This window comes from Mustela nivalis (genome assembly GCF_964662115.1).
Source record: "Mustela nivalis genome assembly, chromosome: 2".
Lineage (NCBI taxonomy): Eukaryota > Metazoa > Chordata > Mammalia > Carnivora > Mustelidae > Mustela > Mustela nivalis.
Genome location: NC_139021.1, coordinates 83,300,947 through 83,315,700, shown reverse-complemented (window position 1 = coordinate 83,315,700; position 14,754 = coordinate 83,300,947). Strand labels below are relative to the sequence as shown.

Sequence of the window (14,754 nt, the reverse complement as noted above, 5' to 3'; positions counted from 1 at the left end):
GTTTTATCAAACTGATTAGAGACGTTCCTATGATCTTTGTGGATGGACTGGGGACCAGGGAGAGTGGTGTAATGTACTAAAAACAAAGACAACCTCTGAGTGGAGGGCTTACTGAGAACTCAGAGATCTAAAATGGTGGTAGGACTTCATCCCCTTTTGAAAATGTAATGAATACTCAAAAGTATACACATACGGCGGTGTCTTTGACAATAATAATAGACATCTTTAAATTAGCCCTTGCAATCCAGGGATCAGTTATAATGAGTAGAGAGTTCTAGCAGACAGGACTCTATCCTTTGTTACTCTAGACTGTGTGGTGTCGGGTCACACTGAGAGGGTTTCACTGCTTTGGAGTTGATGGTGCCATTTTCCAAAGTGCACCAAATGATTAAATAAATGCTATATCTATTTGTTTTTCCAACTAAACTAATCAGGAACAAGTTGTAGGTCTTCTTAAAAAATATTTTCTGTCATGCTCTGTCTCAGCCTTTCTGTGGTTTTAACGTTGCCATGGCAGGAAGTTCAATGATCCAATCTGCTTACACGACACATGGTCTTCCTCTGTTTCAAACACCAATTTTCTTCATCTCCCCCATCCCAAACCCTCTCAGTTCTGCTAGGCCCTTCATGCAATATTTTACTCCTTACTTGTTGGTTTGTTCCAACATTTAGGGGACACTAGAAATTTTTTTTTTAAATAAATTTTTAGCTCTTTTTGCTTTGTCTTTAGGTTTTCCACATCCTTGCCATGATTTTGCTGGGATCACCAAACTTTATCAGCCCCAGCTTTGCAAGGCTCTTCCCTAGTACAGATAATGTCTTAATGTCAGCTTATCAATATGCCTGTCATTAGTTCCCACCTGAAGATTTGACAGTGATGCTGAATAAACTCCTAAATCTTCCACCCAATTACCAATGCTAAATGCTTCCCTTTCAGTGTTTCTCCCCAAAATATCTGCAATCTTAAAAAGCTTACTGGTTATTTCCTTGTAATTAAAATAAACTATTATTTCCAAGACTTTTCCACATGCTGGCTTCCAAAAGGGAGTCCATGGTTAGCAGTTATTTTAATACTTCTTGATTTCACTAATTATTCATTTCATAACTAAGTGGATTAGGTAGAATCCCTCATTTCCTAATATTAATATGGTTTTCATCGACATTTTTGTATTAATTTCCTTTTTCCTTTGCAGAAGGAGATTGGAAGGTGACCATTGTCACTGGGGATCTTGAAAATGCTGGCACTACAGCAACAGTATCTCTTTATGTCTATGGAGAAGCAACATGTTCAGGTCCTATTATTTTGGGATCTGGAAAATACCAGCTGTTTAACCCTAACAGTGCAGATATATTCAAGGTAAAATTGATATGCTATAACTTGCTTGTTAAGATATATTTTGATTTACATTCCCTAAGATGAAATAGAAAATCTTTGTTTTGATGTTGTATTTGCATTACATTCTCTTGGTAGACATGAAATCTTTTATCCTAAGGGGTAATAGGAGTAAAGAGGTAAACAGGAGTAATAACAGGAATAAAAGATTTTTAATTTTTTCCACATTTTTTAAAACATAAATGTCATAAAGTATACAAACTTTAGAAAATTAAAAAAAAAAAGAGTGGAAAACTTTACTCCTAATCCATCCATCAAACCAAATATTTCCACTGTTGAATATCTTTTCTAGTTCTTATCCATATCCATGGAGTATGATGCTATGATAGAAAGGTGGGGCAGCCTAATGGCTAAGACATGGTCTGAGGAGGCAGATGGCCAAGATTCAAACGTTGACTTTACCGCTTACTAGCATGGTGACCTTGACAACCACTCTACAATGCTTACCTCAAGGGGTTAACATGAAGCTTAAATGAATTAATGTATATAAAGTATTTATTGGAATGCCTGAAAAACTCAATAAATGTTTGCTGTTACGACTGTAGTACATAAGGAATTCTGCAACCCCTTATTTATGCAAGGAGCTACACAGTCCTGCAAACTATAATCTTTATTGATTAAATATTGAATATATGAAATTAACCATATGCTACAGTTGTTGTTACTATTGGACATTTAAATGACTTCTAGGTTTTCACTTGTAAATGATGGCATAATGAATGTGTTTTTGATTCAGTTTCTTCTTTTTTTTTTTCCCTAAACAATGCTATCTAATTCCTTATGTGAATTCTGAGTGATAGGATTACTCTTGATGCATTCTGACAAAGCGCTTTGTAAAAATGTCTAGTTTATAGCACAGTGCCTAGCAGGACATAGTAAGCAACTGGTAAATTTTAGTTGTTATTAAATCATTACTACACATCCCAAATCATGGTATATATTTATGCCATACATAGTGTTTAGTTCTTTCTTTATTTTTTTTTAAAGATTTTATTCATTTATTTGACAGAGATCACAAGTAGACAAAGAGGCAGACAGAGAGAGGAAAGGAAGCAGGCTCCCTGCTGGGCAGAGAGCCGGATGTGGGGCTCAATCCCAGGATTCTGGGATCAGAACCCAAGCCGAAGGCAGAGGTCCCAACACACTGAGCCACCCAGGTGCCCCTGTTTAGTTCTTTTAATTAAGATTTCTTGGACATCTTTGCAACTTACAGTATGTGACTGTGGATCTAAGGAGGTTATCTTCACTTTTCCCCTTTTTGTTAAGAGAGTTTTATTGAGATATGATTAATTTACCATAACATCCATCAATTTAATGTGTAGAATTCATGATTTTAGTATATTCATAGAGTTGTGCAACTATAACCACACTCAAATTTTAGAATATTTCATCACCCCAAAAAGAAAGCCTAGACCCACTAGCAGCAACTCTCCAACCTCATATTCTCTAACCTTAGGAAACCAGATACCTATCCATTATTATCCAGTATTATTATCACTATCTGTCCAAATTCCATTGTATGAATATATCACATTTTATTTATCCATTCATCAGTTGATGGACACTTGAATTATTTCTACTTTTAGTTATTAATGTGGATAATTATTATGAATAATGCTGCTATGAACATCCATGTAAAAGTTTTTCTGTGGATATATTTTATACAATTCACTATTGAACAACACTGGTTTGAACTGTGCAGATCCACCTATATGTGGATTTTTTTCAGTACAGTACTATAAATGTGTTTTCTCTTCCTTGTGATATTCTTTTTTTTTTTTTTTTAAGATTTTATTTATTTGACATACAGAGATGTAGGCAGAGAGGCAGGCAGAGAGAGAGAGGAGGAAGCAGGCTCCTCACCGAGCAGAGAGCCCGATGTGGGACTTGATTCCAGGACCCTGAGATCATGACCCGAGCCGAAGGCAGCGGCTTAACCCACTGAGCCACTCAGGCGCCCCCCTTGTGATATTCTTAATAACATTTTCTCTATTTACTTTATTATAAGAATATAGTATATAGTACATATACAAAATATGTGTTATTAACTGTTTATGTTATCATTTAAGGCTTCTGGTCAATGGTAAGTTATTAATAGTTAAGTGTTTGAGGGAGTCAATCTGTTACATGCAGATATTCCACTGTGTGGGAGGTTGGCATCCATAACCCAGGCATTGTTCAAGGGTCAACTGTAATTTCTTTAAGATAGGTACTTTAGGAATAGAATTACTGTATCATGTGGTAGTAACTCAATGTTTAACATTTTAAGAAAGTGACAAAGTTTTTCAGAGTGGCTGACCACTTTTATATTCTCACCAGCAATATATGAGGGTTTCTGTTTTTCTACCAACAGAAATTTGTTGTCTATCTTTTTTTTTTTTAAGATTTTATTTATTTATTTGACAGACAAAGATCACAAGTAGGCAGAGAGGCAGGCAGAAAGAGAGGGGGAAGCAGGCTGCCTGCCAAGCAGAGAGCCTGATGTGGGGCTCAATCCCAGGACCCTGGGACTGTGACCTGAGCCGAAGACAGAGGCTTTAACCTCATGAGCCACCCAGGTGCCCCTGTTGTCTATCTTTTGATTCTAGCTATCCTAGTGGATATGATGTCTCATTGTAGTTTTGATATATATCTCCCTAATGACTAATTATGTTGAGTATCTTTTCATGTGCTTGTTAGACATTTCTGTGTCTTCTGTGGAGAAATGTCCATTCAAATCCTTTGCTCATTTTATTTGGATTATTTATCCCTTTCTAATTAGTTTAAGAGTTCTTTATATATTCTGGATGTGATGCTCATATTACATATATGACTTGTAAATATATTCTCCCATTTTGTGAGCTCTCTTTTAACTTTCTTGGTGGTATGGATTTAAATTACTTCCGGTGTCCTTTTAATTCAGCCTGAAGGATTCCTTTTAGTATTTCCTGTAATGATGCATTCTCTCAATTTTTCTTTTCCTGGGAGTGTCTTAATTTGCAAATCGAATTCCTTGTTGACAATTTTTTCTTTCAGCTCTTTGAAAATGTCATCTTACTGCTTTCTGACCTTCATGATTTCTGATGAGAAGTCAGCTGTTAATCTTATTGTATATGATGAGTTGTTTTCTTTTGCTCTTTTCAAGATTTTCTCCTTGTTTTGGCTTTCAGTAGTTTGACTATGTTGTATCAGGATGTAAACTACTTTCCTGTTGGTTTTTACAGCTACCATGGTTGTAAGTGTGCTGGTTTTTAAGGATGTTGTAGAACTGGGGAGAGAAAAAATGGAAGTAGATCAAAATACAATACATAAACCCTTCTGTTCTTACCAAGGCTCATAATTTTCATTTGAATGAATGCTTTTCAGATTGTTGAAGATCTTCAATTAATTTCCAGAGTTCTTGAAAATTTGATTTTAACAATCAAATTTTATGGAGAACCTAATGAATCATTCCAGAAGTTCTGTGATATCCCTTTTTTTCTTTATCATATTTTGTTCTATTTTATTGAAATTTCTATTCCTCTATGACATCTTCTATTTGTGGATGTGATTTTTATTATCAGCTATAGAGAAGTAGGATCTAGCCCAATGTAAATGTGACCTTGAGCCTATAATATGTCATGTGATTAAATCCATGAAACTTAAGAGCCACCAGCCAAGTGGTGTTATGACATTGGGTATCTCATTATTGTCAGGACAGTAAAAACCTTTCATTTGTATAACAGGTTCATGTTGTATGTGGCGATGTGGGACAGCTGTAATGTTTTCTTGATGCAATCATAGGTCTTGAAGGAGAACTTGATGATAGGTGTACAGAGAGTAGAGGATTCCAACATCAAAAAAGGGCTTGCAAAGTGATGTCAGGCTTTATAGTAAAAACTCCAGAAACTCCAGTAAAAGACTCTAGAGACTATGGAGTCAGCCTTGTAGGAGCAACTGGAATGTCATGGGTAACCAGGCTGAAGGAAATGATTCATCCCTCCAAATGACCAAAACAAAAATCAGAGCAGCGTCTGTTATAGCAGGAAGTTTGAAGAATACAGGCAGAGAAGAATTCCTAGACCACAGGGGCTGGACCTTGTTTAGTTGCTAATTCTTGAATCTTGACTGATATAGATGAGACACTCATGGGTATCTGTTGAAAGTATGAGAATTTAATAAAAATGATTCTGGTGACATTTGTTTAATATTTGCTTCTTTCTCTTGGGGCGTTCATTGTTGATTTTCCCTTGTGATCATTTATACCTTGGAGGCATCATAAAGGTATCCCATGTATCTTATACGGTTATTATTCACTTGTAAACCTGCCTGGAGACTTAGCTGAGCTTTATATTGCATTTTTGCAAATTGAAACACTAAATAGTACTCTCTGTTGCTTGGGAATGTTGGTAGCTAAGGCCTTCACTCTTAGAAAGTGGTTTCCTGCTTCTAGTTTACTATTGCATGAAGTCAATTCATTTTGTAGATGAATAGGTTTAATATTTATTATGAACTCATAGGGCACTTGCACAACCATTTGAAAATCCCTTATGTTCCTAGAATAGAAAGTATAATACATTTTTGCTTTTTTAGAACAATTTATATCAGCAGGAATCAGAAGACCTATATTTGAGCTCCAATTCTGACCTTTACTGTCTAAGGAAATATGGATAATTCACTTGATATTTATAAGCTTGAATTTCCTCCTTTGTAAAATGGGTACAATAATACCTTATGATGTTATTGAATAGATTGAAAGAGTTAAAAAATTAAAAGGCTTAATAGAAACACTTGTCTTTATACTCCAGAGGCAGACTCTTGTGTTCCTGCCCACAAATTGAGGTTGTTTTCCTGATGGGGTAGGATTTAAGAAAATTTCTCAGATGAATGAGGGCAAGAAGGCAGCTTGGCAGATGGTGGGTGGGTGGCTATTGCTGGCATGGGAGGGTGTGCGTAGAAACATGTCTGGAGGCTGGAGTAGGAGGAAGAAGGAGAGGGAGCCAACACTAGGTTGGCTAGGCTAGAGTAAGGCAGTGAGTCTATAAGGAATAACAGGAACGTTTATCTTGGGCCTTTTCAGTGTTGAAAGGTTAGATGTTCATGTGGAGCTACAAATTATTAGCCATTAGCTAAATGGATGCCAACATGTCATTTTGATTTTGGCACAACTTTGGATTTCTTTCTTCTTTGTATTTTTCTATACCTTTCTCTCCTCTTCCTCTCCATCCTCCCTGCACCCCCCCCCCTTGCTCTCTCATTCTCTCTCTCCCTGTTTCTTTGTTTCTTTAGGTGGACTTGAAATTTGGAGTTTGGTAATATTTCATATTGACTCCGTTTGGCAGCTTAGGAATTGCCACCTTATGCAGTGCCCTGATGACATAATTGACTTTCCTATAGATGACAGGTCCTAAAAAAATTTTAACTTGATCTTTTTCCTCAAATAGTTGAAGTATTTTATAATGACATCTACATTTGGAACACCCAATTTTCACATGTGAATTCTTATCCAAAAGAGCCAGTAGAGTTGCTTAAATATAGGATAAACTACAGAAAACAAAACCTCAATACAGAATAAACTACAGAAAGCAGATAACTTTTCAGAAGGAGCAAATTTTCTGAGAAAGGCTAAGTATTAAAACAAAATGATAGTTGGTTTCAGATAGCAATCATTACTTATTTATTGGAGGATTACCAGGCATAGCCCACTCCTTAGAAGCCAAAAACATTTGTGGGCAGAAATGTAAAAGGGTGTTTGCTAATGTCTACTCTGAGTTAGATGTTAGATAGTTAGCTGAAACAAGAGAGAAAGATCCCTTTCTCTTATCCCTCTCTCTTGACTGGGTGAAATTCTTTTTTGCAAAGATCAACACTTCTGTAGTTTTGATCACAACCTCTTCCATTTTCCAAGATTGTGTTTCATCAGCTATCTTTAGTCTTCCTTGCATCTCCAGATGACTCTAGTTAATCCCTGCCTTCAGTCTATCAAATATGCTTATGTCCTTCTTATTCTAAAAAATAATCTGCTCTTAAATTACTGACCTTACTCCTTCTCTTCTTTGCAGATTTTAAGAAAAATGCTGATTTATCCTTATTGCTTCTCCTCTTTTTCTTCCCATTCTTTCCAGTCTCTTATAGTTTGGAATTTTCACCCACCACTCTTTATAGGCCATGTTTTCTAGGATCAGCAGCAAAGTCCTAATTATCCCCTTAGTTATTATTCTGGGTTTCTGGTCAAGCAAATATTGGGCAGGTGGGTAGGTAATGTCATGATAGCTGTGGGTGCTGGGATCAGATCTCCTGGTCAGTGACCAAGAAATATTCTATTTAGAGTCTCAGAGGGAGCATGGAAACCTCGATTTCAGACTCTAGCTTCCATAATGGTGAAATAATACATTTCTGTTGTTCTTAGCCACCCAGGTTGTGGTACTTTGCTACAGAAGCCCTAGAAAGCTAAAACAGTGAAGAGCAGTCAGACGCTTCACAAGGGTGGTGGGTGAAATGGAAAGAAGATGATGAATTCACCAACAAGGAAGATGTGAGTGTCTTTTAAGAGAGCTGTTTCAGTGATCTTACTGAGAAAGATTACGGGGAAGTAAAGGAGTCTATCATGGTGTGTAGAGAAATGGGGCCTCTAGATACAGAGCCACTTTCCCTGTAAGTTTATTAGGTGAAGAGAGAAATAGGTGTTTTAATAGAGGATGCCACAGGATAAAGAATAGGACTCTTCAAAAACAAAACTGTCCATTTTAGTGGGAAGGAGAAGACAATAGAGAGCCCTTTTTGTACATAAGATAGCTGAAGAAAATGGGTGTAAGCTTTATAGTCAGATCCCTAAAAAGACAAGGGAATCTATAATTTATCTACTAGCAAGAACATTGTTGGAAGAATAGCTTTTATAAAGAGGGAGGACACCACTAGTCTTTGAGACTAGACACTAGGATAAGAAATAAATATAATAAGGAATATTAAGATAGAAATAAAGTATAACCAGTTTAGCTCCAACACTTGTTTTGCAAATGTGAATTTGTTCCAACATGATTGATATATTAAGGAAAATTTTGAGTATGATCAGAATTTCATATTTGCTTACTATGTGCATTTCATCCACAAGAAATAGCAGGTGAATGCAATGCAGTAAATTCTACCCAGCCCAACCATGTCACATAGGACTATAAAAACCACACCTACACACTTGAAACATACCAGCTATCTCGGTTCAATGTGTGTGTGTGTGTGTGTGTGTGTGTGTTATAAGTAAGTCACATCTGTCCACATCTTGTGTTAAAAATTGCCTTCCAATTTCCAATAACCCTTCTACTACTTGGCAAAAACTCATAAGCTGCAATTCTTTCCACATCTCTTCCACAAGTAAACTTGATATTCAGTGCTACGTTTATTGTGGTACTTATGAATTTCTTAACCATCAGCATGTGTAAAATTTGCTACCATTTTTGTTAGGTTTCTATCTTTTTTTTACACCACTGATAAAGCTTTTGATTGTTGTTTCCCAACCTCCCTCTTTCCTACAAATCTTGTGGTTTTTATTACACAATTTTGTGTTATGGGGATTTTTTTAAAAAAGAAACTGAAATTGCATTTTGCATTTTTAAAAATATTATTAGGGCTATTATCCATTTGTTAGCTCCAATTTTTAATTTTTTTAAATACTAGTATAATTTTTTTAAATACTAGTATAATTAATATATAATGTTATATTAGTTTAAAGTGCACAATATAATGAATGACAAGATGTCATTCTTTTTTTGTGGTTCAATAATATTCCATTGTTTTGTTCCCTGGAATTTTATTATTGAAAGAGTCACAAATTATATCATGCAAACTAGGCCAGTTAGTAAATTAAGTTTATAGCTCAAGTGATTTTGGGCATAAAGACAACAGAGGAGGAAGATCATCATGCTCACATGCTTTATTTTGGGGGCATTAAAATTCTTTCTGCATATTGAGTTGCATGAATTTGAAGTGATTTATGTTCAGAATATTCTATTATTTATTTATTTAGAGTTTATTTATTTATTTGACAGAGAGAGACACAGCAAGAGAGGGAATACAAGCAGGGGGAGTGGGAGAGGGAGAAGCAGGCTTCCCGCTGATCAGGGAGCCTGATGCAGGGTTCGGCCCCAGGATTCCAGGATCATGACCTGAGCTGAAGACAGATGCTTAACAACTGAGCCACCAAAGCACCCTTGTTTTTAGAATATTTTAATCATCAAAAATAATATAGAAAACATTCTTCATCTTTTTGGTTGTCACTTCAGGGAGTAAAAGTAAATTATAAAGGTGTTCTTATCCTGGTTTCACATTATCACATATACTTGGATATCTAATTTGGTTTCTATTTTTATCCTCATGTTCTTTTAAAATATACAGTCTTAGCTTATATAGTATTTTGTGTCTCTCTTTTTTTTCTACAGACTTATGGTAGTAAAAGTTATTAATGTCTTCTATATGTTATATTATTCAACATTTTTGGGCTTGATTTTCCTTACATTAGCAAAATCTATAAGTAATCAGGTCATGAAAATAAAAACCTGCTCATTTTGAGATTATGTTAATTGATGAGAAAAGTTTTTTTATGATGGGATTCAACAAGACCTTGGTGATATTATTTGCTATTGTTATATAAAAATGAAATGATAGAAAACTATGAAATGTTTGGTTTTAATGTCATATAAATTTGGTATAATTTTTGGGATGTCTGGGTGGCTCGGTTGGACGACTGCCTTCTGCTCAGGTCACGATCCCGGAGTCCAGCTCTATGGGGAGTCTGCTTCTCCCTCTGACCTTCTCCTCGCTCATGCTCTCTCTCACTGTCTCTCTCTCAAATAAATAAATAAAATCTTAAAAAAAATTAGTATAACTTTTAATCTTAATTTAAAAAGAAATAAATCCCAATTATGCAAACATATTTATTCAAAAACATTTATTAAGACATGCTTTGCAAAATGCTGAAATTCCAAAATGTTTTCTTTCTCTTTAAAATTTATAGATATTTATAATATATCTACATATTCATAATTAAAGTGGGTTTTTTTATAAAGAGTGTATATAGTCAATTCTCACTCTTTTACTTTCACTGGTAATCTGTCATTTAACTATGTTTAGACCATTCATATTTAAAGTGATTATTTATAATTGGAATAAAATCATATAGCTGGTTGTTTTCTATTTCTTCCATTTCTTTTCTCCTCCATCTATCTATTTTTCTTTCTTTCTTTCTTTCTTTCTTTCTTTCTTTCTTTCTTTCTTTCTTTCTTTCTTTCTTCTTTCTTTCTTTTTTCTTTTTCTTTCTCATTCTCTCTCTATTTCCTTCTTTCCTTTGTCCTTCCTTCCTTTTTCTGCCATCTCTGTATTTAATGAAACTTCTAAAATTAATTGGAGGGGGAGATAAACCATGAGAGACTGTGGACTCCAAGAAACAAACTGAGGGTTTTAGAAGGGAGGGGTTGGGGGATGGGTGAACCTGCTGGTGGGTATTAAGGAGGGCATGTATTGCATGGAGCACTGGGTGTGGTACATAAACAATGAATCTTGGACACTACATCAAAAACTAATGATTGTATGGTGACCTAACATAATAAAAATTTAAAAAAAGAAATTTGAGATCTGAAAAATAATAAAATTAATCAGTTTTAACTCCTCTATTGATATCATTTATACTTCTTTTTTTTTTCAACTTAGCGGTTGTCCCATGGTTTACAAATACCTGTTTTAAAATAATCTGAGCCTCCCTTCAAATAATATTATACCAATTAATGTGGGCTATAAAGATCTTATAACAGAATAGTCCTAATTTCTACCTCCCATTTTTTGTATCATTGCTATCATACATTTTACTTTTACATATGCATAAATATACAACATATAATTACTGCTTTGCTTTAGACATAAGTAGTAAGTTATTTTTTAGAGAATTAAAAAAAAAGAGCATTTTATTTCAACTTACTCTTTTTCTGACATTCTTCATTTCTCTGTGTAGATCAAAGCTCCAATTCATAATCTGAACAGCTCCCTTCAATCCTGCCTGCTGAGTAGTCTGTTAGCAATGAATTCCCTCAGTTTTTGCTCCTCTGAGATAGTCTTTTTTTCTTCTTCATTTTAAAATAGTATTTTCACTGGGTATAGGATTCTTCATTACCAGGGTTTTTTCTTTTAGTACCATAAGATGTTACTCACTGTTTTCTTGCTTGCATATATTATGACAAGAAGTCTGCTATGATTTTTATCCTTTCTATTGTTCATGTGTCTTTTTCCTCTGACTGCCTTCAAGATTTTGTCTGTCTTTGGTTTTCTTTACAGCATTTCGAATATGATGTGCCTAGGCGTGGTGGCGGTATAAGTAGTGGGGTATGTGTGTGTGTGTGTATTAGTGTTTATCCTGCTTGATGAGATTTTTGGAACTGTGGTTTGTTTGCTGCATCTAATTTTGAAAAAAATTGACTATTATCTTTTTCAAATGTTTCTCGGGCCCTGTTCTTTTTCTTCTCTTTCTGGGATTCCATTTGTGTATCTATAAGACTATTTGTTTGATATTGTCCTACAGCTGTTGGGTACTCTGTTTTGTTTGTTTGTTTTGTTTTGTTTTATTTTGTTTTGTTTTTCCCCCCTCTTTGTGTCTATATTAACCTGCCTAAAAATTCATTGACTCTTTTCTAAGCCATGTTGAAATTACTGATAAACCGGTCACAAATTTTTTTCACATCTGTTACTAGGTTTTTGATTTCTAGAATTTGCTCTAGCTCTTTTTTATAGTTCTTAATTGTTCTGTGTAATCTTGTATGTTGTCTGCATCTTCCATTAGACACTTAACATATTTATCATAATTAGATCAGATTGCTTGTCTGGTAGTTTCAACATCTGTGTCATATCTGAGTGTGGTTTTGATTATTGCTTGGTCTTTTCAGACTATCGTTTTCCTCTCTTTTTCCATGATCTTTTGTTTTCTTGGAAACTACATATGTTGTATAGAATAGAAGACCCTAGGGTCAGTATTGTTCCTGTGTGCAGATAAGCACACCTCCCTGTGCTCAGCACTTGGTTTAAGAATTCATGCTGATGTCATCAGTAGTTGGGCTGAGATTAAAGACTGCTGTTGCTGTGGTTATACTTAGTGTATCACAGTCTTCAGATTCCTTGAAGAACACCTGTGTTTAGGACATACTCTAATTGGTCAGAGAGGTTTTCTCTGTGTTTGTTTCCCAACTGACTTGAGCACCCCTACTTGGATGTGGCCCTTCTGATCTGCCTGTTGCTGCTCTCCCAGCTGTATTCCATTGTTATTTTTTATTATTTTTTAATTTTTTATTTTTTATAAAAATATATTTTTATCCCCAGGGGTACAGGTCTGTGAATCACCAGGTTTACACACCATTGTTATTTCTACTGAAAAGTTGTTAATGTGGTGACGAGAGGGTAGGAAACAGGTATGTATCTTTTCTGATATTCTGATTAAGCCTTAGTCTTGGTTGGGCATTATGAACATGGTTCTGGAGTTATGTCCTTCACAAGTGTTCCTTCCCTTCTCCAGATATAGTGGGTCTAGCACAGATTTCTCCTCCTCCTCCAGGGCCAGAGATATGTTCTCTTCCTGTTTCTCTGCCCAGGCTGCAGTGGGTTTCCACCATTGTCCTCAGATGACTGTTTCTGTTGCTCTTCCTTCTGCAGATTAAATTCTCTGTTCCAAAGGGGAGATAGAGGAGAAATAGGTCTGGGAAGAATTTCAGAAATAGGTCTGGGAAGAATTGACTGCTATTTCTCCTCCCAGCCAGACTAGGAGGAAATCTTTCTTAATGTTCTCCCTAATCTTCCCTGCAAATGCTTAGTGGGGTTTTTAGAGGAATAGTCTGTAAGTAGGGGCAAACTTTTGTGATAGTTCACACTAGCCTTTGGCAATTTGTTGAGAATTTCTAGGTGAATTACTGTACTGACTTATAGGAGATCTGCTGGCATCTGCCCCAGATAAGCAAATATTCAAGTCCTATGTCTACCTGCAAAAGCCTGTCTTTCTCTTGTTTTGGGGTTAGTTTCTTACCTTGGAACCTAGTTTTCAAGAAAAGTAATTAATTTACAGTTTATTCTGGAGCTTTTTCTTGTTGTGAAGGTGAGAGTGATGCCATCCTTTCCAACTCTCTACATCTCTAAGCTCAAACTAGAAGTGTGTGTGTGTGTGTGTGTAGGCAGATAGATTTATTTCCTTTTGTGAGATTGTTTCTGGAATTGTCCTAAATAAAGAGCTTAAAATTCTATATAAAAACTTAATATGTATAAAGGCTCAATAACCAGTTGGGCAAATAAAGTATTACTCAGGGACATAAGTCTATATGCTCTAACTTCTCCAAGAATGGAATAAAAGTCTTAGACTGTAGCAGCAAAATTAAAGTAATATTCAAGAAAGAACTTGTAAATAATAAAGGTAGAATAGCCTAGGAATAATATTTATTAAATATTTTTCTTCTATGACAATATATAACAACAGCTGGAGCATTTTTAGTATGTCCTGATTTAAATATTTTATTTATTTATTTGAGGTAAAGAGAGAGTGCACATATGAGCTGGTGGAGGAACAGAGGGAGAGGGACAAGCAGACTCTGTTCTGGGCATAGAGCCAGATGTGGGGCTCAATCTCATGACCTTAAGATCATGACCTTACCCAAAATCAAGAGTCAGATACCTGACTACATGAGCCACTCAGGTGCTTCTTACTATGCCCTGATTTAGAAGAAACCAGCCTATCAGTAGGAGAATTTCATTTTTGAATTATAAATAGACTGCTTAATTGTGATATTCAATAGACAGTATTAGATACTAAAAATATAAACTGTTTAATGAGGAAAAAATGAGAAATATTTTCAAATATCCATTTGGAGTCAGGAGACTAGAAAGTTCTTAAGAAGGATCTAAAATGTGGAAAGAACCAAGATGCCCTTCAATGGACGAATGGATAAGGAAGATGTGGTCCATATACACTATGGAATATTATGCCTCCATCAGAAAGGACGAATACCCAACTTTTGTAGCAACATGGATGGGACTGGAAGAGATTATGCTGAGTGAAATAAGTCAAGCAGAGAGAGTCAATTATCATATGGCTTCACTTATTTGTGGAACAGAACAAATATCATGGAGGACTAGGGGAAAGAAAGAGGAGAAGGGAGTTGGGGGAAATTGGAAGGGGAGGTGAACCATGAGAGACTATGGACTCTGGAAAACAATCTGAGGGTTTTGAAGGGGTGGGGGGTGGGAGGTTGGGGTACCAGGGTATTATAGAGGGCACGGATTGCATGGAGCACTGGGTGTGGTGTAAGAATAGAATACTGTTACGCTGAAAATAAAAAAAATAAATTAAAAAAAAGAAGGATCTAAACAAAATGTTTCATCCAGTTTCT

General features: G+C 35.5%; 1 protein-coding gene across 10 annotated transcripts in view; it reads left to right on the top strand.

The window, feature by feature from the left end:
• RP1 (RP1 axonemal microtubule associated) overlaps nucleotides 1-14,754 on the top strand; it is a 357,833-nt gene that overhangs the window by 277,842 nt on the left and 65,237 nt on the right. For all 10 annotated transcript variants that reach the window (XR_014308427.1, XR_014308428.1, XR_014308429.1 and 7 more), the window contains exon 22: nucleotides 1,194-1,357. Coding sequence is in view for 7 of the 10 variants with exons in the window: in XM_082719229.1 (XP_082575355.1) it covers nucleotides 1,194-1,357 (164 nt within the window). In the remaining 3 variants the exon portion in view is untranslated. The remainder of the gene's footprint in view (nucleotides 1-1,193; nucleotides 1,358-14,754) is intronic.